General features: G+C 41.4%; 3 protein-coding genes across 3 annotated transcripts; all 3 read right to left on the reverse strand.

The window, feature by feature from the left end:
• Positions 1-1,560: 1,560 nt before the first annotated feature.
• Positions 1,561-2,837, reverse strand: LOC137295185 (paired mesoderm homeobox protein 2-like). The gene is made up of 4 exons (XM_067826505.1): positions 2,742-2,837; positions 2,518-2,619; positions 2,009-2,187; positions 1,561-1,882 (listed from the first exon to the last, which is right to left on the reverse strand). The coding sequence occupies exons 1-4, from the start codon at positions 2,835-2,837 to the stop codon at positions 1,561-1,563; spliced, it is 699 nt and encodes a 232-aa protein (XP_067682606.1).
• A 2,462-nt stretch (positions 2,838-5,299) lies between these two features.
• LOC137295186 (paired mesoderm homeobox protein 2-like) lies at positions 5,300-6,576 on the reverse strand. Its single transcript, XM_067826507.1, has 4 exons — positions 6,481-6,576; positions 6,257-6,358; positions 5,748-5,926; positions 5,300-5,621 (listed from the first exon to the last, which is right to left on the reverse strand). Exons 1-4 carry the CDS (start codon positions 6,574-6,576, stop codon positions 5,300-5,302), a joined length of 699 nt encoding a protein of 232 aa, XP_067682608.1.
• Positions 6,577-20,246: 13,670 nt separating this feature from the next.
• LOC137295187 (paired mesoderm homeobox protein 2-like) lies at positions 20,247-21,523 on the reverse strand. Its single transcript, XM_067826508.1, has 4 exons — positions 21,428-21,523; positions 21,204-21,305; positions 20,695-20,873; positions 20,247-20,568 (listed from the first exon to the last, which is right to left on the reverse strand). The coding sequence occupies exons 1-4, from the start codon at positions 21,521-21,523 to the stop codon at positions 20,247-20,249; spliced, it is 699 nt and encodes a 232-aa protein (XP_067682609.1).
• Positions 21,524-21,730: the final 207 nt, after the last annotated feature.

The following is a 21,730-nucleotide window of genomic DNA, read 5'->3' on the forward strand; positions in this document are numbered from 1 at the left end:
CTGTATGTTAAGTAAATGAATGTGGCCAATCATTTCAACATCCCACTCACGTTCCACATACCAAATTACCCATGAATACCTTTCGATATAATCGAATGGATATTAATCCTAATTCCATTTAAGCTAGAACTTGACTGGCACCATGTACATTTCATTGTGGCAATCCACGTACTCCTAAACAAAATCTTAGAATGACTGTTGTTACTACACCGAAAAGTGTTTGGTATATTTGTAATTCAAAGCTCATCTTCACACAGCGCCACTGTTCCTCAATTCCATCCTATCCGAAGGAAGCGTCTGATAATCTAGTAAGGTGGCCATGCTTTAGGCTTTGTTTTCTTCAAAACGGTATAACCAGCTATACCGAAACGTCACTATTGTGAAAACAAAGAAGTTATCATCCATAAAATTTCGTCATCAGTATGCTTCTAGCTGGCATACGAAGCAGAGGATTTCGAAGCGCTAAATTGTTTCAGGTTGTCGATAGTCAATTTTGAGTAGCTTTGAAGTAGCTATCGCTTTCAACATAAGATTTAGGTAATGCCAAATGTACCGGTCAACATTGAAAAACATGGTCTCCTTCATTTTCCCAGTTCTTTCTTCTACACAATCCTACATGTGCCACACAGTTTGTGATTAATTCCAATTTCTACTCGTGAAGGTCCGGATCGGAACTGGTTTTCAGGAACCCATGCTTGCCGTAAAAGGTTACTGGCGGGATCGGGTAATCAGGCTCCTTGACTTGGTTGACACGTCATCGTATCCCAATTAAATAGATCGATACTCATGACGTTGATCACTGAATTGTTTGATGTAGGCTCGATTATTTACCGACCACCACCAGATAAATGGAAGATTTCTGAGCGTGACGTTAAATAAGAAACCAACCGACCTAGCAATTTCTGCTGACCATTGCATCTCTGGGACTCATGTGTGTCACTGGCTACACACGTACATGCATCTTGTAAGTTTCAATATTGATTCTCATTTTCGGATGTTGATGTGATTTCGTTTCTTATCACAGTTTATAAACGACCATCTCTCAGTGTATCCTTCGCTATTGCGTGTCGGCTTCCGGAATCAACGACATGTAGGTTGTGGATTTAGTTCCAGATCTTTGCGGGAGGTGAAGATGAATGTCTATGCCCCATATGTAATAGCAATCAATGGAAAATTGCTCAGTTTCAAGAAAGAATCCCAATCTAACTGATTCATTTGATTGTAGGGGACGAAAACTGCTTGGAAGAAGTATGTGCCCCACTCATGTCAGTGTACACAAATTGAGAGTTCGAACCCTGATTAGGATACTTTGACATATTTCTTTGTATAAGAAAATGAAATGCAATAGCTTTTTCATAATGTTTATTAGCTCAGGATCATATACAGTCATATTAAATTGATACTTGCAATCCATAACACAAACACAACAACATATACATTAATAGTAACAAAGCAAGCCAAAGATGACTTCATCATTGGACTGTTGCAACCATTTGACGTGGGCTTTATGTATGCAAAAGCGTGCTGCATTTGACCACGAATGTGATCTCCATGGGCGATCTAGACACCGATCTGGGGAAATGTCATGGGATCGCTAAGGCAGTTGAGAAGATAATTGGGGTGGTATGGACTTAGGGGAGAGCTGAAGTTGGACTGGCTGGAATACTCCGTCCACTGTTGCGGGCTTGGTGTGGCTTGGAAGGAGGTTTCTGTCATCACATGTGGGTAGTGAAGGGCACTCTGAACAGGCCGTGTACTGGATACTGCGTCAGTGAGAGCGCTGTAGACGTTGTGAGATGATGTGAACATCAAGGGATTGTAGACTGGGTCGTAGTCCGTCAGTGAGGAGTATCCGGGTCCGGTGCTGGGCAGGTAGTGAAGACTGAAACCCAAGAAAAAGAAAGCGTTGTAAGCACGGGAATGAGAGGAGAGTGTGTCGAAGCTATTCAGAGCACCATGCACTTGCAAAACTAACCGATGCATGTGTGGTCGCTTGTTGTGTACTTACTTTGATTTGGGTTTGTCTTTCACGTCATCTTTCTTGGTCGCCGTGGGTGGTGTGAGCACGTGACACTTGTCCGGTACCGTTATATCACGTGACTGTGATGTGCCTTGTTGATACAGTTGCTGTCTCATCCAGTTCAAGTGAGCACCTTTAGACTGTCGCTTGAACTTGGAACGGCGGTTCTGAAACCAGATCTGTATGCCACGATGTGGCCACTTATAATGGGACATTCTAAAATTCACTGGTGTAGTATATTTGGGAAAGAGTTTTCTCCAACTATGAAACGATATTTGCAAAATACTGATTATACCCTAAATATGATACCTACGTATCTTACGCAATAAGTAAAGCAGTTGTGACTCTTGTCCAGTAGTATATATAATTGAAGGTAACTGCGTGTGTAAATGAGGGTAAAGGGGTTTATGACATTGTGATATTTCAGATAGGATGTTTTGTCCTATGAGAACTTTGCTCAAGTATAAGTGTCATTGGGGTTATATTCATCCACCTACCGATAGTCTCTCCACGTCGATGTTGATGGTGTTGGAGAGATCCTCCAAGATGGAGCTGTCAGGATACTGAGAGGACAGGAACACCTTCTCCAGCTGGGCCAACTGTGAATATGCACGATGCAGATCAAAACGGGTTTCAGATGTATTTTGGGTGATTTTCAAGATTAGCGTTTATTGTGGTGTTATCTTTATACGTTTGGAGTAATGGAATATAAAATATTTACCTGACTAGCAGAGTACTTGATTCGGTTCCTGGACGGAACGATAGCCTTGTTAATGCTACACTTGCTTGGCTTGGTCTCGGGGCTCTTCACTTTCATTTCTGCCTCGTAACTGTGTAGAAATCTTTCCAAAACGAACTGCGAATAATGTGAAGATGACGTGACAAGTTTAGACTGTTCAGATGAGCGCAGATCTATGACTAGTGCCTGAAATCAAGGCGTTTCAGCTTTTATTACCGTAACCTGACTGTCGGACTTCTTTTAAGTCCACCTCCATACACCACCCACTCATTACTTGCATTTATGTATTGTTAGCAATCAGGAATTATCCCTTCATGCATAGCCGCCATGCTGTTTAAGCTGGAACATCTTGATTGTTTTCACAGCGATAAGAAGTGCATCTTTCTGTGTTTAATTAATTTTTAAAGGTAGCAGTCGTACCTGAGGTAGCCGTACATTAAAGAAACCTCCGACGAGTGAGCGTGTACTCACTTACTTGTCAAAACTTCACACCTGCATCAGAGAGGCCGCCCTTAGTAGCACACATGCATTGATACTACGTTTAAATGACCATGTTCTTTGTGTTACAATTTCATAAACAAACACAGCCAACAATTTACAAATCCTACCGAGGAATCCCTATAATGCATGGATGGAGCAGGCATTAAGGAAAAGAGAGGCTTCACGGGCACAACACTTTTGTTTTTAAGAGCATCAAACGCATATGCATTTACCTGAAAGTTAAAACTGGCACAAGAACAAAGCATCTAAATAATCATTATTTGCTCCAAAAGAAATAAAATTGATACATGCCACGAGTCAGGATGATGGTTTACCAGTTGCTTACACTGTTTTCATCTGGCTCTCCTACATTTGTAGGTTTGGAGAAAAATACTTGCAATTTACAAACCACGTGGCCAAAACACACACCAACCAGCACATGAAATACACCATACCCGTAATTATCCATATATTCACCTTCATTCATATCACATATGTAACTGTATGTTAAGTAAATGAATGTGGCCAAGCATTTCAACATCCCACTCACGTTCCACATACCAAATTACCCATGAATACCTTTCGATATAATCGAATGGATATTAATCCTAATTCCATTTAAGCTAGAACTTGACTGGCACCATGTACATTTCATTGTGGCAATCCACGTACTCCTAAACAAAATCTTAGAATGACTGTTGTTACTACACCGAAAAGTGTTTGGTATATTTGTAATTCAAAGCTCATCTTCACACAGCGCCACTGTTCCTCAATTCCATCCTATCCGAAGGAAGCGTCTGATAATCTAGTAAGGTGGCCATGCTTTAGGCTTTGTTTTCTTCAAAACGGTATAACCAGCTATACCGAAACGTCACTATTGTGAAAACAAAGAAGTTATCATCCATAAAATTTCGTCATCAGTATGCTTCTAGCTGACATACGAAGCAGAGGATTTCGAAGCGCTAAATTGTTTCAGGTTGTCGATAGTCAATTTTGAGTAGCTTTGAAGTAGCTATCGCTTTCAACATAAGATTTAGGTAATGCCAAATGTACCGGTCAACATTGAAAAACATGGTCTCCTTCATTTTCCCAGTTCTTTCTTCTACACAATCCTACATGTGCCACACAGTTTGTGATTAATTCCAATTTCTACCCGTGAAGGTCCGGATCGGAACTGGTTTTCAGGAACCCATGCTTGCCGTAAAAGGTTACTGGCGGGATCGGGTAATCAGGCTCCTTGACTTGGTTGACACGTCATCGTATCCCAATTAAATAGATCGATACTCATGACGTTGATCACTGAATTGTTTGATGTAGGCTCGATTATTTACCGACCACCACCAGATAAATGGAAGATTTCTGAGCGTGACGTTAAATAAGAAACCAACCGACCTAGCAATTTCTGCTGACCATTGCATCTCTGGGACTCATGTGTGTCACTGGCTACACACGTACATGCATCTTGTAAGTTTCAATATTGATTCTCATTTTCGGATGTTGATGTGATTTCGTTTCTTATCACAGTTTATAAACGACCATCTCTCAGTGTATCCTTCGCTATTGCGTGTCGGCTTCCGGAATCAACGACATGTAGGTTGTGGATTTAGTTCCAGATCTTTGCGGGAGGTGAAGATGAATGTCTATGCCCCATATGTAATAGCAATCAATGGAAAATTGCTCAGTTTCAAGAAAGAATCCCAATCTAACTGATTCATTTGATTGTAGGGGACGAAAACTGCTTGGAAGAAGTATGTGCCCCACTCATGTCAGTGTACACAAATTGAGAGTTCGAACCCTGATTAGGATACTTTGACATATTTCTTTGTATAAGAAAATGAAATGCAATAGCTTTTTCATAATGTTTATTAGCTCAGGATCATATACAGTCATATTAAATTGATACTTGCAATCCATAACACAAACACAACAACATATACATTAATAGTAACAAAGCAAGCCAAAGATGACTTCATCATTGGACTGTTGCAACCATTTGACGTGGGCTTTATGTATGCAAAAGCGTGCTGCATTTGACCACGAATGTGATCTCCATGGGCGATCTAGACACCGATCTGGGGAAATGTCATGGGATCGCTAAGGCAGTTGAGAAGATAATTGGGGTGGTATGGACTTAGGGGAGAGCTGAAGTTGGACTGGCTGGAATACTCCGTCCACTGTTGCGGGCTTGGTGTGGCTTGGAAGGAGGTTTCTGTCATCACATGTGGGTAGTGAAGGGCACTCTGAACAGGCCGTGTACTGGATACTGCGTCAGTGAGAGCGCTGTAGACGTTGTGAGATGATGTGAACATCAAGGGATTGTAGACTGGGTCGTAGTCCGTCAGTGAGGAGTATCCGGGTCCGGTGCTGGGCAGGTAGTGAAGACTGAAACCCAAGAAAAAGAAAGCGTTGTAAGCACGGGAATGAGAGGAGAGTGTGTCGAAGCTATTCAGAGCACCATGCACTTGCAAAACTAACCGATGCATGTGTGGTCGCTTGTTGTGTACTTACTTTGATTTGGGTTTGTCTTTCACGTCATCTTTCTTGGTCGCCGTGGGTGGTGTGAGCACGTGACACTTGTCCGGTACCGTTATATCACGTGACTGTGATGTGCCTTGTTGATACAGTTGCTGTCTCATCCAGTTCAAGTGAGCACCTTTAGACTGTCGCTTGAACTTGGAACGGCGGTTCTGAAACCAGATCTGTATGCCACGATGTGGCCACTTATAATGGGACATTCTAAAATTCACTGGTGTAGTATATTTGGGAAAGAGTTTTCTCCAACTATGAAACGATATTTGCAAAATACTGATTATACCCTAAATATGATACCTACGTATCTTACGCAATAAGTAAAGCAGTTGTGACTCTTGTCCAGTAGTATATATAATTGAAGGTAACTGCGTGTGTAAATGAGGGTAAAGGGGTTTATGACATTGTGATATTTCAGATAGGATGTTTTGTCCTATGAGAACTTTGCTCAAGTATAAGTGTCATTGGGGTTATATTCATCCACCTACCGATAGTCTCTCCACGTCGATGTTGATGGTGTTGGAGAGATCCTCCAAGATGGAGCTGTCAGGATACTGAGAGGACAGGAACACCTTCTCCAGCTGGGCCAACTGTGAATATGCACGATGCAGATCAAAACGGGTTTCAGATGTATTTTGGGTGATTTTCAAGATTAGCGTTTATTGTGGTGTTATCTTTATACGTTTGGAGTAATGGAATATAAAATATTTACCTGACTAGCAGAGTACTTGATTCGGTTCCTGGACGGAACGATAGCCTTGTTAATGCTACACTTGCTTGGCTTGGTCTCGGGGCTCTTCACTTTCATTTCTGCCTCGTAACTGTGTAGAAATCTTTCCAAAACGAACTGCGAATAATGTGAAGATGACGTGACAAGTTTAGACTGTTCAGATGAGCGCAGATCTATGACTAGTGCCTGAAATCAAGGCGTTTCAGCTTTTATTACCGTAACCTGACTGTCGGACTTCTTTTAAGTCCACCTCCATACACCACCCACTCATTACTTGCATTTATGTATTGTTAGCAATCAGGAATTATCCCTTCATGCATAGCCGCCATGCTGTTTAAGCTGGAACATCTTGATTGTTTTCACAGCGATAAGAAGTACATCTTTCTTTGTTTAATTAATTTTTAAAGGTAGCAGTCGTACCTGAGGTAGCCGTACATTAAAGAAACCTCCGACGAGTGAGCGTGTACTCACTTACTTGTCAAAACTTCACACCTGCATCAGAGAGGCCGCCCTTAGTAGCACACATGCATTGATACTACGTTTAAATGACCATGTTCTTTGTGTTACAATTTCATAAACAAACACAGCCAACAATTTACAAATCCTACCGAGGAATCCCTATAATGCATGGATGGAGCAGGCATTAAGGAAAAGAGAGGCTTCACGGGCACAACACTTTTGTTTTTAAGAGCATCAAACGCATATGCATTTACCTGAAAGTTAAAACTGGCACAAGAACAAAGCATCTAAATAATCATTTTTTGCTCCAAAAGAAATAAAATTGATACATGCCACGAGTCAGGATGATGGTTTACCAGTTGCTTACACTGTTTTCATCTGGCTCTCCTACATTTGTAGGTTTGGAGAAAAATACTTGCAATTTACAAACCACGTGGTCAAAACACACACCAACCAGCACATGAAATACACCATACCCGTAATTATCCATATATTCACCTTCATTCATATCACATATGTAACTGTATGTTAAGTAAATGAATGTGGCCAATCATTTCAACATCCCACTCACGTTCCACATACCAAATTACCCATGAATACCTTTCGATATAATCGAATGGATATTAATCCTAATTCCATTTAAGCTAGAACTTGACTGGCACCATGTACATTTCATTGTGGCAATCCACGTACTCCTAAACAAAATCTTAGAATGACTGTTGTTACTACACCGAAAAGTGTTTGGTATATTTGTAATTCAAAGCTCATCTTCACACAGCGCCACTGTTCCTCAATTCCATCCTATCCGAAGGAAGCGTCTGATAATCTAGTAAGGTGGCCATGCTTTAGGCTTTGTTTTCTTCAAAACGGTATAACCAGCTATACCGAAACGTCACTATTGTGAAAACAAAGAAGTTATCATCCATAAAATTTCGTCATCAGTATGCTTCTAGCTGACATACGAAGCAGAGGATTTCGAAGCGCTAAATTGTTTCAGGTTGTCGATAGTCAATTTTGAGTAGCTTTGAAGTAGCTATCGCTTTCAACATAAGATTTAGGTAATGCCAAATGTACCGGTCAACATTGAAAAACATGGTCTCCTTCATTTTCCCAGTTCTTTCTTCTACACAATCCTACATGTGCCACACAGTTTGTGATTAATTCCAATTTCTACTCGTGAAGGTCCGGATCGGAACTGGTTTTCAGGAACCCATGCTTGCCGTAAAAGGTTACTGGCGGGATCGGGTAATCAGGCTCCTTGACTTGGTTGACACGTCATCGTATCCCAATTAAATAGATCGATACTCATGACGTTGATCACTGAATTGTTTGATGTAGGCTCGATTATTTACCGACCACCACCAGATAAATGGAAGATTTCTGAGCGTGACGTTAAATAAGAAACCAACCGACCTAGCAATTTCTGCTGACCATTGCATCTCTGGGACTCATGTGTGTCACTGGCTACACACGTACATGCATCTTGTAAGTTTCAATATTGATTCTCATTTTCGGATGTTGATGTGATTTCGTTTCTTATCACAGTTTATAAACGACCATCTCTCAGTGTATCCTTCGCTATTGCGTGTCGGCTTCCGGAATCAACGACATGTAGGTTGTGGATTTAGTTCCAAATCTTTGCGGGAGGTGAAGATGAATGTCTATGCCCCATATGTAATAGCAATCAATGGAAAATTGCTCAGTTTCAAGAAAGAATCCCAATCTAACTGATTCATTTGATTGTAGGGGACGAAAACTGCTTGGAAGAAGTATGTGCCCCACTCATGTCAGTGTACACAAATTGAGAGTTCGAACCCTGATTAGGATACTTTGACATATTTCTTTGTATAAGAAAATGAAATGCAATAGCTTTTTCATAATGTTTATTAGCTCAGGATCATATACAGTCATATTAAATTGATACTTGCAATCCATAACACAAACACAACAACATATACATTAATAGTAACAAAGCAAGCCAAAGATGACTTCATCATTGGACTGTTGCAACCATTTGACGTGGGCTTTATGTATGCAAAAGCGTGCTGCATTTGACCACGAATGTGATCTCCATGGGCGATCTAGACACCGATCTGGGGAAATGTCATGGGATCGCTAAGGCAGTTGAGAAGATAATTGGGGTGGTATGGACTTAGGGGAGAGCTGAAGTTGGACTGGCTGGAATACTCCGTCCACTGTTGCGGGCTTGGTGTGGCTTGGAAGGAGGTTTCTGTCATCACATGTGGGTAGTGAAGGGCACTCTGAACAGGCCGTGTACTGGATACTGCGTCAGTGAGAGCGCTGTAGACGTTGTGAGATGATGTGAACATCAAGGGATTGTAGACTGGGTCGTAGTCCGTCAGTGAGGAGTATCCGGGTCCGGTGCTGGGCAGGTAGTGAAGACTGAAACCCAAGAAAAAGAAAGCGTTGTAAGCACGGGAATGAGAGGAGAGTGTGTCGAAGCTATTCAGAGCACCATGCACTTGCAAAACTAACCGATGCATGTGTGGTCGCTTGTTGTGTACTTACTTTGATTTGGGTTTGTCTTTCACGTCATCTTTCTTGGTCGCCGTGGGTGGTGTGAGCACGTGACACTTGTCCGGTACCGTTATATCACGTGACTGTGATGTGCCTTGTTGATACAGTTGCTGTCTCATCCAGTTCAAGTGAGCACCTTTAGACTGTCGCTTGAACTTGGAACGGCGGTTCTGAAACCAGATCTGTATGCCACGATGTGGCCACTTATAATGGGACATTCTAAAATTCACTGGTGTAGTATATTTGGGAAAGAGTTTTCTCCAACTATGAAACGATATTTGCAAAATACTGATTATACCCTAAATATGATACCTACGTATCTTACGCAATAAGTAAAGCAGTTGTGACTCTTGTCCAGTAGTATATATAATTGAAGGTAACTGCGTGTGTAAATGAGGGTAAAGGGGTTTATGACATTGTGATATTTCAGATAGGATGTTTTGTCCTATGAGAACTTTGCTCAAGTATAAGTGTCATTGGGGTTATATTCATCCACCTACCGATAGTCTCTCCACGTCGATGTTGATGGTGTTGGAGAGATCCTCCAAGATGGAGCTGTCAGGATACTGAGAGGACAGGAACACCTTCTCCAGCTGGGCCAACTGTGAATATGCACGATGCAGATCAAAACGGGTTTCAGATGTATTTTGGGTGATTTTCAAGATTAGCGTTTATTGTGGTGTTATCTTTATACGTTTGGAGTAATGGAATATAAAATATTTACCTGACTAGCAGAGTACTTGATTCGGTTCCTGGACGGAACGATAGCCTTGTTAATGCTACACTTGCTTGGCTTGGTCTCGGGGCTCTTCACTTTCATTTCTGCCTCGTAACTGTGTAGAAATCTTTCCAAAACGAACTGCGAATAATGTGAAGATGACGTGACAAGTTTAGACTGTTCAGATGAGCGCAGATCTATGACTAGTGCCTGAAATCAAGGCGTTTCAGCTTTTATTACCGTAACCTGACTGTCGGACTTCTTTTAAGTCCACCTCCATACACCACCCACTCATTACTTGCATTTATGTATTGTTAGCAATCAGGAATTATCCCTTCATGCATAGCCGCCATGCTGTTTAAGCTGGAACATCTTGATTGTTTTCACAGCGATAAGAAGTACATCTTTCTTTGTTTAATTAATTTTTAAAGGTAGCAGTCGTACCTGAGGTAGCCGTACATTAAAGAAACCTCCGACGAGTGAGCGTGTACTCACTTACTTGTCAAAACTTCACACCTGCATCAGAGAGGCCGCCCTTAGTAGCACACATGCATTGATACTACGTTTAAATGACCATGTTCTTTGTGTTACAATTTCATAAACAAACACAGCCAACAATTTACAAATCCTACCGAGGAATCCCTATAATGCATGGATGGAGCAGGCATTAAGGAAAAGAGAGGCTTCACGGGCACAACACTTTTGTTTTTAAGAGCATCAAACGCATATGCATTTACCTGAAAGTTAAAACTGGCACAAGAACAAAGCATCTAAATAATCATTTTTTGCTCCAAAAGAAATAAAATTGATACATGCCACGAGTCAGGATGATGGTTTACCAGTTGCTTACACTGTTTTCATCTGGCTCTCCTACATTTGTAGGTTTGGAGAAAAATACTTGCAATTTACAAACCACGTGGCCAAAACACACACCAACCAGCACATGAAATACACCATACCCGTAATTATCCATATATTCACCTTCATTCATATCACATATGTAACTGTATGTTAAGTAAATGAATGTGGCCAAGCATTTCAACATCCCACTCACGTTCCACATACCAAATTACCCATGAATACCTTTCGATATAATCGAATGGATATTAATCCTAATTCCATTTAAGCTAGAACTTGACTGGCACCATGTACATTTCATTGTGGCAATCCACGTACTCCTAAACAAAATCTTAGAATGACTGTTGTTACTACACCGAAAAGTGTTTGGTATATTTGTAATTCAAAGCTCATCTTCACACAGCGCCACTGTTCCTCAATTCCATCCTATCCGAAGGAAGCGTCTGATAATCTAGTAAGGTGGCCATGCTTTAGGCTTTGTTTTCTTCAAAACGGTATAACCAGCTATACCGAAACGTCACTATTGTGAAAACAAAGAAGTTATCATCCATAAAATTTCGTCATCAGTATGCTTCTAGCTGACATACGAAGCAGAGGATTTCGAAGCGCTAAATTGTTTCAGGTTGTCGATAGTCAATTTTGAGTAGCTTTGAAGTAGCTATCGCTTTCAACATAAGATTTAGGTAATGCCAAATGTACCGGTCAACATTGAAAAACATGGTCTCCTTCATTTTCCCAGTTCTTTCTTCTACACAATCCTACATGTGCCACACAGTTTGTGATTAATTCCAATTTCTACCCGTGAAGGTCCGGATCGGAACTGGTTTTCAGGAACCCATGCTTGCCGTAAAAGGTTACTGGCGGGATCGGGTAATCAGGCTCCTTGACTTGGTTGACACGTCATCGTATCCCAATTAAATAGATCGATACTCATGACGTTGATCACTGAATTGTTTGATGTAGGCTCGATTATTTACCGACCACCACCAGATAAATGGAAGATTTCTGAGCGTGACGTTAAATAAGAAACCAACCGACCTAGCAATTTCTGCTGACCATTCCATCTCTGGGACTCATGTGTGTCACTGGCTACACACGTACATGCATCTTGTAAGTTTCAATATTGATTCTCATTTTCGGATGTTGATGTGATTTCGTTTCTTATCACAGTTTATAAACGACCATCTCTCAGTGTATCCTTCGCTATTGCGTGTCGGCTTCCGGAATCAACGACATGTAGGTTGTGGATTTAGTTCCAAATCTTTGCGGGAGGTGAAGATGAATGTCTATGCCCCATATGTAATAGCAATCAATGGAAAATTGCTCAGTTTCAAGAAAGAATCCCAATCTAACTGATTCATTTGATTGTAGGGGACGAAAACTGCTTGGAAGAAGTATGTGCCCCACTCATGTCAGTGTACACAAATTGAGAGTTCGAACCCTGATTAGGATACTTTGACATATTTCTTTGTATAAGAAAATGAAATGCAATAGCTTTTTCATAATGTTTATTAGCTCAGGATCATATACAGTCATATTAAATTGATACTTGCAATCCATAACACAAACACAACAACATATACATTAATAGTAACAAAGCAAGCCAAAGATGACTTCATCATTGGACTGTTGCAACCATTTGACGTGGGCTTTATGTATGCAAAAGCGTGCTGCATTTGACCACGAATGTGATCTCCATAGGCACCGATCTGGGGAAATGTCATGGGATCGCTAAGGCAGTTGAGAAGATAATTGGGGTGGTATGGACTTAGGGGAGAGCTGAAGTTGGACTGGCTGGAATACTCCGTCCACTGTTGCGGGCTTGGTGTGGCTTGGAAGGAGGTTTCTGTCATCACATGTGGGTAGTGAAGGGCACTCTAAACAGGCCGTGTACTGGATACTGCGTCAGTGAGAGCGCTGTAGACGTTGTGAGATGATGTGAACATCAAGGGATTGTAGACTGGGTCGTAGTCCGTCAGTGAGGAGTATCCGGGTCCGGTGCTGGGCAGGTAGTGAAGACTGAAACCCAAGAAAAAGAAAGCGTTGTAAGCACGGGAATGAGAGGAGAGTGTGTCGAAGCTATTCAGAGCACCATGCACTTGCAAAACTAACCGATGCATGTGTGGTCGCTTGTTGTGTACTTACTTTGATTTGGGTTTGTCTTTCACGTCATCTTTCTTGGTCGCCGTGGGTGGTGTGAGCACGTGACACTTGTCCGGTACCGTTATATCACGTGACTGTGATGTGCCTTGTTGATACAGTTGCTGTCTCATCCAGTTCAAGTGAGCACCTTTAGACTGTCGCTTGAACTTGGAACGGCGGTTCTGAAACCAGATCTGTATGCCACGATGTGGCCACTTATAATGGGACATTCTAAAATTCACTGGTGTAGTATATTTGGGAAAGAGTTTTCTCCAACTATGAAACGATATTTGCAAAATACTGATTATACCCTAAATATGATACCTACGTATCTTACGCAATAAGTAAAGCAGTTGTGACTCTTGTCCAGTAGTATATATAATTGAAGGTAACTGCGTGTGTAAATGAGGGTAAAGGGGTTTATGACATTGTGATATTTCAGATAGGATGTTTTGTCCTATGAGAACTTTGCTCAAGTATAAGTGTCATTGGGGTTATATTCATCCACCTACCGATAGTCTCTCCACGTCGATGTTGATGGTGTTGGAGAGATCCTCCAAGATGGAGCTGTCAGGATACTGAGAGGACAGGAACACCTTCTCCAGCTGGGCCAACTGTGAATATGCACGATGCAGATCAAAACGGGTTTCAGATGTATTTTGGGTGATTTTCAAGATTAGCGTTTATTGTGGTGTTATCTTTATACGTTTGGAGTAATGGAATATAAAATATTTACCTGACTAGCAGAGTACTTGATTCGGTTCCTGGACGGAACGATAGCCTTCTTAATGCTACACTTGCTTGGCTTGGTCTCGGGGCTCTTCACTTTCATTTCTGCCTCGTAACTGTGTAGAAATCTTTCCAAAACGAACTGCGAATAATGTGAAGATGACGTGACAAGTTTAGACTGTTCAGATGAGCGCAGATCTATGACTAGTGCCTGAAATCAAGGCGTTTCAGCTTTTATTACCGTAACCTGACTGTCGGACTTCTTTTAAGTCCACCTCCATACACCACCCACTCATTACTTGCATTTATATATTGTTAGCAATCAGGAATTACCCCTTCATGCATAGCCGCCATGCTGTTTAAGCTGGAACATCTTGATTGTTTTCACAGCGATAAGAAGTGCATCTTTCTGTGTTTAATTAATTTTTAAAGGTAGCAGTCGTACCTGAGGTAGCCGTACATTAAAGAAACCTCCGACGAGTGAGCGTGTACTCACTTACTTGTCAAAACTTCACACCTGCATCAGAGAGGCCGCCCTTAGTAGCACACATGCATTGATACTACGTTTAAATGACCATGTTCTTTGTGTTACAATTTCATAAACAAACACAGCCAACAATTTACAAATCCTACCGAGGAATCCCTATAATGCATGGATGGAGCAGGCATTAAGGAAAAGAGAGGCTTCACGGGCACAACACTTTTGTTTTTAAGAGCATCAAACGCATATGCATTTACCTGAAAGTTAAAACTGGCACAAGAACAAAGCATCTAAATAATCATTATTTGCTCCAAAAGAAATAAAATTGATACATGCCACGAGTCAGGATGATGGTTTACCAGTTGCTTACACTGTTTTCATCTGGCTCTCCTACATTTGTAGGTTTGGAGAAAAATACTTGCAATTTACAAACCACGTGGCCAAAACACACACCAACCAGCACATGAAATACACCATACCCGTAATTATCCATATATTCACCTTCATTCATATCACATATGTAACTGTATGTTAAGTAAATGAATGTGGCCAATCATTTCAACATCCCACTCACGTTCCACATACCAAATTACCCATGAATACCTTTCGATATAATCGAACGGATATTAATCCTAATTCCATTTAAGCTAGAACTTGACTGGCACCATGTACATTTCATTGTGGCAATCCACGTACTCCTAAACAAAATCTTAGAATGACTGTTGTTACTACACCGAAAAGTGTTTGGTATATTTGTAATTCAAAGCTCATCTTCACACAGCGCCACTGTTCCTCAATTCCGTCCTATCCGAAGGAAGCGTCTGATAATCTAGTAAGGTGGCCATGCTTTAGGCTTTGTTTTCTTCAAAACGGTATAACCAGCTATACCGAAACGTCACTATTGTGAAAACAAAGAAGTTATCATCCATAAAATTTCGTCATCAGTATGCTTCTAGCTGGCATACGAAGCAGAGGATTTCGAAGCGCTAAATTGTTTCAGGTTGTCGATAGTCAATTTTGAGTAGCTTTGAAGCAGCTATCGCTTTCAACATAAGATTTAGGTAATGCCAAATGTACCGGTCAACATTGAAAAACATGGTCTCCTTCATTTTCCCAGTTCTTTCTTCTACACAATCCTACATGTGCCACACAGTTTGTGATTAATTCCAATTTCTACCCGTGAAGGTCCGGATCGGAACTGGTTTTCAGGAACCCATGCTTGCCGTAAAAGGTTACTGGCGGGATCGGGTAATCAGGCTCCTTGACTTGGTTGACACGTCATCGTATCCCAATTAAATAGATCGATACTCATGACGTTGATCACTGAATTGTTTGATGTAGGCTCGATTATTTACCGACCACCACCAGATAAATGGAAGATTTCTGAGCGTGACGTTAAATAAGAAACCAACCGACCTAGCAATTTCTGCTGACCATTGCATCTCTGGGACTCATGTGTGTCACTGGCTACACACGTACATGCATCTTGTAAGTTTCAATATTGATTCTCATTTTCGGATGTTGATGTGATTTCGTTTCTTATCACAGTTTATAAACGACCATCTCTCAGTGTATCCTTCGCTATTGCGTGTCGGCTTCCGGAATCAACGACATGTAGGTTGTGGATTTAGTTCCAAATCTTTGCGGGAGGTGAAGATGAATGTCTATGCCCCATATGTAATAGCAATCAATGGAAAATTGCTCAGTTTCAAGAAAGAATCCCAATCTAACTGATTCATTTGATTGTAGGGGACGAAAACTGCTTGGAAGAAGTATGTGCCCCACTCATGTCAGTGTACACAAATTGAGAGTTCGAACCCTGATTAGGATACTTTGACATATTTCTTTGTATAAGAAAATGAAATGCAATAGCTTTTTCATAATGTTTATTAGCTCAGGATCATATACAGTCATATTAAATTGATATTTGCAATCCATAACACAAACACAACAACATATACATTAATAGTAACAAAGCAAGCCAAAGATGACTTCATCATTGGACTGTTGCAACCATTTGACGTGGGCTTTATGTATGCAAAAGCGTGCTGCATTTGACCACGAATGTGATCTCCATAGGCGATCTAGACACCGATCTGGGGAAATGTCATGGGATCGCTAAGGCAGTTGAGAAGATAATTGGGGTGGTATGGACTTAGGGGAGAGCTGAAGTTGGACTGGCTGGAATACTCCGTCCACTGTTGCGGGCTTGGTGTGGCTTGGAAGGAGGTTTCTGTCATCACATGTGGGTAGTGAAGGGCACTCTAAACAGGCCGTGTACTGGATACTGCGTCAGTGAGAGCGCTGTAGACGTTGTGAGATGATGTGAACATCAAGGGATTGTAGACTGGGTCGTAGTCCGTCAGTGAGGAGTATCCGGGTCCGGTGCTGGGCAGGTAGTGAAGACTGAAACCCAAGAAAAAGAAAGCGTTGTAAGCACGGGAATGAGAGGAGAGTGTGTCGAAGCTATTCAGAGCACCATGCACTTGCAAAACTAACCGATGCATGTGTGGTCGCTTGTTGTGTACTTACTTTGATTTGGGTTTGTCTTTCACGTCATCTTTCTTGGTCGCCGTGGGTGGTGTGAGCACGTGACACTTGTCCGGTACCGTTATATCACGTGACTGTGATGTGCCTTGTTGATACAGTTGCTGTCTCATCCAGTTCAAGTGAGCACCTTTAGACTGTCGCTTGAACTTGGAACGGCGGTTCTGAAACCAGATCTGTATGCCACGATGTGGCCACTTATAATGGGACATTCTAAAATTCACTGGTGTAGTATATTTGGGAAAGAGTTTTCTCCAACTATGAAACGATATTTGCAAAATACTGATTATACCCTAAATATGATACCTACGTATCTTACGCAATAAGTAAAGCAGTTGTGACTCTTGTCCAGTAGTATATATAATTGAAGGTAACTGCGTGTGTAAATGAGGGTAAAGGGGTTTATGACATTGTGATATTTCAGATAGGATGTTTTGTCCTATGAGAACTTTGCTCAAGTATAAGTGTCATTGGGGTTATATTCATCCACCTACCGATAGTCTCTCCACGTCGATGTTGATGGTGTTGGAGAGATCCTCCAAGATGGAGCTGTCAGGATACTGAGAGGACAGGAACACCTTCTCCAGCTGGGCCAACTGTGAATATGCACGATGCAGATCAAAACGGGTTTCAGATGTATTTTGGGTGATTTTCAAGATTAGCGTTTATTGTGGTGTTATCTTTATACGTTTGGAGTAATGGAATATAAAATATTTACCTGACTAGCAGAGTACTTGATTCGGTTCCTGGACGGAACGATAGCCTTGTTAATGCTACACTTGCTTGGCTTGGTCTCGGGGCTCTTCACTTTCATTTCTGCCTCGTATCTGTGTAGAAATCTTTCCAAAACGAACTGCGAATAATGTGAAGATGACGTGACAAGTTTAGACTGTTCAGATGAGCGCAGATCTATGACTAGTGCCTGAAATCAAGGCGTTTCAGCTTTTATTACCGTAACCTGACTGTCGGACTTCTTTTAAGTCCACCTCCATACACCACCCACTCATTACTTGCATTTATGTATTGTTAGCAATCAGGAATTACCCCTTCATGCATAGCCGCCATGCTGTTTAAGCTGGAACATCTTGATTGTTTTCACAGCGATAAGAAGTGCATCTTTCTGTGTTTAATTAATGTTTAAAGGTAGCAGTCGTACCTGAGGTAGCCGTACATTAAAGAAACCTCCGACGAGTGAGCGTGTACTCACTTACTTGTCAAAACTTCACACCTGCATCAGAGAGGCCGCCCTTAGTAGCACACATGCATTGATACTACGTTTAAATGACCATGTTCTTTGTGTTACAATTTCATAAACAAACACAGCCAACAATTTACAAATCCTACCGAGGAATCCCTATAATGCATGGATGGAGCAGGCATTAAGGAAAAGAGAGGCTTCACGGGCACAACACTTTTGTTTTTAAGAGCATCAAACGCATATGCATTTACCTGAAAGTTAAAACTGGCACAAGAACAAAGCATCTAAATAATCATTATTTGCTCCAAAAGAAATAAAATTGATACATGCCACGAGTCAGGATGATGGTTTACCAGTTGCTTACACTGTTTTCATCTGGCTCTCCTACATTTGTAGGTTTGGAGAAAAATACTTGCAATTTACAAACCACGTGGCCAAAACACACACCAACCAGCACATGAAATACACCATACCCGTAATTATCCATATATTCACCTTCATTCATATCACATATGTAACTGTATGTTAAGTAAATGAATGTGGCCAATCATTTCAACATCCCACTCACGTTCCACATACCAAATTACCCATGAATACCTTTCGATATAATCGAACGGATATTAATCCTAATTCCATTTAAGCTAGAACTTGACTGGCACCATGTACATTTCATTGTGGCAATCCACGTACTCCTAAACAAAATCTTAGAATGACTGTTGTTACTACACCGAAAAGTGTTTGGTATATTTGTAATTCAAAGCTCATCTTCACACAGCGCCACTGTTCCTCAATTCCGTCCTATCCGAAGGAAGCGTCTGATAATCTAGTAAGGTGGCCATGCTTTAGGCTTTGTTTTCTTCAAAACGGTATAACCAGCTATACCGAAACGTCACTATTGTGAAAACAAAGAAGTTATCATCCATAAAATTTCGTCATCAGTATGCTTCTAGCTGGCATACGAAGCAGAGGATTTCGAAGCGCTAAATTGTTTCAGGTTGTCGATAGTCAATTTTGAGTAGCTTTGAAGCAGCTATCGCTTTCAACATAAGATTTAGGTAATGCCAAATGTACCGGTCAACATTGAAAAACATGGTCTCCTTCATTTTCCCAGTTCTTTCTTCTACACAATCCTACATGTGCCACACAGTTTGTGATTAATTCCAATTTCTACCCGTGAAGGTCCGGATCGGAACTGGTTTTCAGGAACCCATGCTTGCCGTAAAAGGTTACTGGCGGGATCGGGTAATCAGGCTCCTTGACTTGGTTGACACGTCATCGTATCCCAATTAAATAGATCGATACTCATGACGTTGATCACTGAATTGTTTGATGTAGGCTCGATTATTTACCGACCACCACCAGATAAATGGAAGATTTCTGAGCGTGACGTTAAATAAGAAACCAACCGACCTAGCAATTTCTGCTGACCATTGCATCTCTGGGACTCATGTGTGTCACTGGCTACACACGTACATGCATCTTGTAAGTTTCAATATTGATTCTCATTTTCGGATGTTGATGTGATTTCGTTTCTTATCACAGTTTATAAACGACCATCTCTCAGTGTATCCTTCGCTATTGCGTGTCGGCTTCCGGAATCAACGACATGTAGGTTGTGGATTTAGTTCCAAATCTTTGCGGGAGGTGAAGATGAATGTCTATGCCCCATATGTAATAGCAATCAATGGAAAATTGCTCAGTTTCAAGAAAGAATCCCAATCTAACTGATTCATTTGATTGTAGGGGACGAAAACTGCTTGGAAGAAGTATGTGCCCCACTCATGTCAGTGTACACAAATTGAGAGTTCGAACCCTGATTAGGATACTTTGACATATTTCTTTGTATAAGAAAATGAAATGCAATAGCTTTTTCATAATGTCTATTAGCTCAGGATTATATACAGTCATATTAAATTGATATTTGCAATCCATAACACAAACACAACAACATATACATTAATAGTAACAAAGCAAGCCAAAGATGACTTCATCATTGGACTGTTGCAACCATTTGACGTGGGCTTTATGTATGCAAAAGCGTGCTGCATTTGACCACGAATGTGATCTCCATAGGCGATCTAGACACCGATCTGGGGAAATGTCATGGGATCGCTAAGGCAGTTGAGAAGATAATTGGGGTGGTATGGACTTAGGGGAGAGCTGAAGTTGGACTGGCTGGAATACTCCGTCCACTGTTGCGGGCTTGGTGTGGCTTGGAAGGAGGTTTCTGTCATCACATGTGGGTAGTGAAGGGCACTCTGAACAGGCCGTGTACTGGATACTGCGTCAGTGAGAGCGCTGTAGACGTTGTGAGATGATGTGAACATCAAGGGATTGTAGACTGGGTCGTAGTCCGTCAGTGAGGAGTATCCGGGTCCGGTGCTGGGCAGGTAGTGAAGACTGAAACCCAAGAAAAAGAAAGCGTTGTAAGCACGGGAATGAGAGGAGAGTGTGTCGAAGCTATTCAGAGCACCATGCACTTGCAAAACTAACCGATGCATGTGTGGTCGCTTGTTGTGTACTTACTTTGATTTGGGTTTGTCTTTCACGTCATCTTTCTTGGTCGCCGTGGGTGGTGTGAGCACGTGACACTTGTCCGGTACCGTTATATCACGTGACTGTGATGTGCCTTGTTGATACAGTTGCTGTCTCATCCAGTTCAAGTGAGCACCTTTAGACTGTCGCTTGAACTTGGAACGGCGGTTCTGAAACCAGATCTGTATGCCACGATGTGGCCACTTATAATGGGACATTCTAAAATTCACTGGTGTAGTATATTTGGGAAAGAGTTTTCTCCAACTATGAAACGATATTTGCAAAATACTGATTATACCCTAAATATGATACCTACGTATCTTACGCAATAAGTAAAGCAGTTGTGACTCTTGTCCAGTAGTATATATAATTGAAGGTAACTGCGTGTGTAAATGAGGGTAAAGGGGTTTATGACATTGTGATATTTCAGATAGGATGTTTTGTCCTATGAGAACTTTGCTCAAGTATAAGTGTCATTGGGGTTATATTCATCCACCTACCGATAGTCTCTCCACGTCGATGTTGATGGTGTTGGAGAGATCCTCCAAGATGGAGCTGTCAGGATACTGAGAGGACAGGAACACCTTCTCCAGCTGGGCCAACTGTGAATATGCACGATGCAGATCAAAACGGGTTTCAGATGTATTTTGGGTGATTTTCAAGATTAGCGTTTATTGTGGTGTTATCTTTATACGTTTGGAGTAATGGAATATAAAATATTTACCTGACTAGCAGAGTACTTGATTCGGTTCCTGGACGGAACGATAGCCTTGTTAATGCTACACTTGCTTGGCTTGGTCTCGGGGCTCTTCACTTTCATTTCTGCCTCGTATCTGTGTAGAAATCTTTCCAAAACGAACTGCGAATAATGTGAAGATGACGTGACAAGTTTAGACTGTTCAGATGAGCGCAGATCTATGACTAGTGCCTGAAATCAAGGCGTTTCAGCTTTTATTACCGTAACCTGACTGTCGGACTTCTTTTAAGTCCACCTCCATACACCACCCACTCATTACTTGCATTTATG

The sequence above is a fragment of the Haliotis asinina genome, chromosome 8 (genome assembly GCF_037392515.1).
Source record: "Haliotis asinina isolate JCU_RB_2024 chromosome 8, JCU_Hal_asi_v2, whole genome shotgun sequence".
NCBI classification, from domain to species: domain Eukaryota; kingdom Metazoa; phylum Mollusca; class Gastropoda; order Lepetellida; family Haliotidae; genus Haliotis; species Haliotis asinina.

What these genes read in the sequence shown, in the direction of transcription:
- LOC137295186 (XM_067826507.1), bottom strand. Translation starts at nt 6,576, where the DNA reads ATGAAAGTGAAGAGCCCCGAGACCAAGCCAAGCAAGTGTAGCATTAAC. An exon ending in TCAAGTACTCTGCTAGTCAG is followed by an intron (nt 6,359 to 6,480) that starts GTAAATATTTTA and finishes GCATATTCACAG; the next exon opens with TTGGCCCAGCTGGAGAAGGT. An exon ending in AAAGACAAACCCAAATCAAA is followed by an intron (nt 5,622 to 5,747) that starts GTAAGTACACAA and finishes CTTGGGTTTCAG; the next exon opens with TCTTCACTACCTGCCCAGCA.
- LOC137295185 (XM_067826505.1), bottom strand. Translation starts at nt 2,837, where the DNA reads ATGAAAGTGAAGAGCCCCGAGACCAAGCCAAGCAAGTGTAGCATTAAC. An exon ending in TCGACGTGGAGAGACTATCG is followed by an intron (nt 2,188 to 2,517) that starts GTAGGTGGATGA and finishes ATCTGGTTTCAG; the next exon opens with AACCGCCGTTCCAAGTTCAA. An exon ending in AAAGACAAACCCAAATCAAA is followed by an intron (nt 1,883 to 2,008) that starts GTAAGTACACAA and finishes CTTGGGTTTCAG; the next exon opens with TCTTCACTACCTGCCCAGCA.
- LOC137295187 (XM_067826508.1), bottom strand. Translation starts at nt 21,523, where the DNA reads ATGAAAGTGAAGAGCCCCGAGACCAAGCCAAGCAAGTGTAGCATTAAC. An exon ending in TCAAGTACTCTGCTAGTCAG is followed by an intron (nt 21,306 to 21,427) that starts GTAAATATTTTA and finishes GCATATTCACAG; the next exon opens with TTGGCCCAGCTGGAGAAGGT. An exon ending in AAAGACAAACCCAAATCAAA is followed by an intron (nt 20,569 to 20,694) that starts GTAAGTACACAA and finishes CTTGGGTTTCAG; the next exon opens with TCTTCACTACCTGCCCAGCA.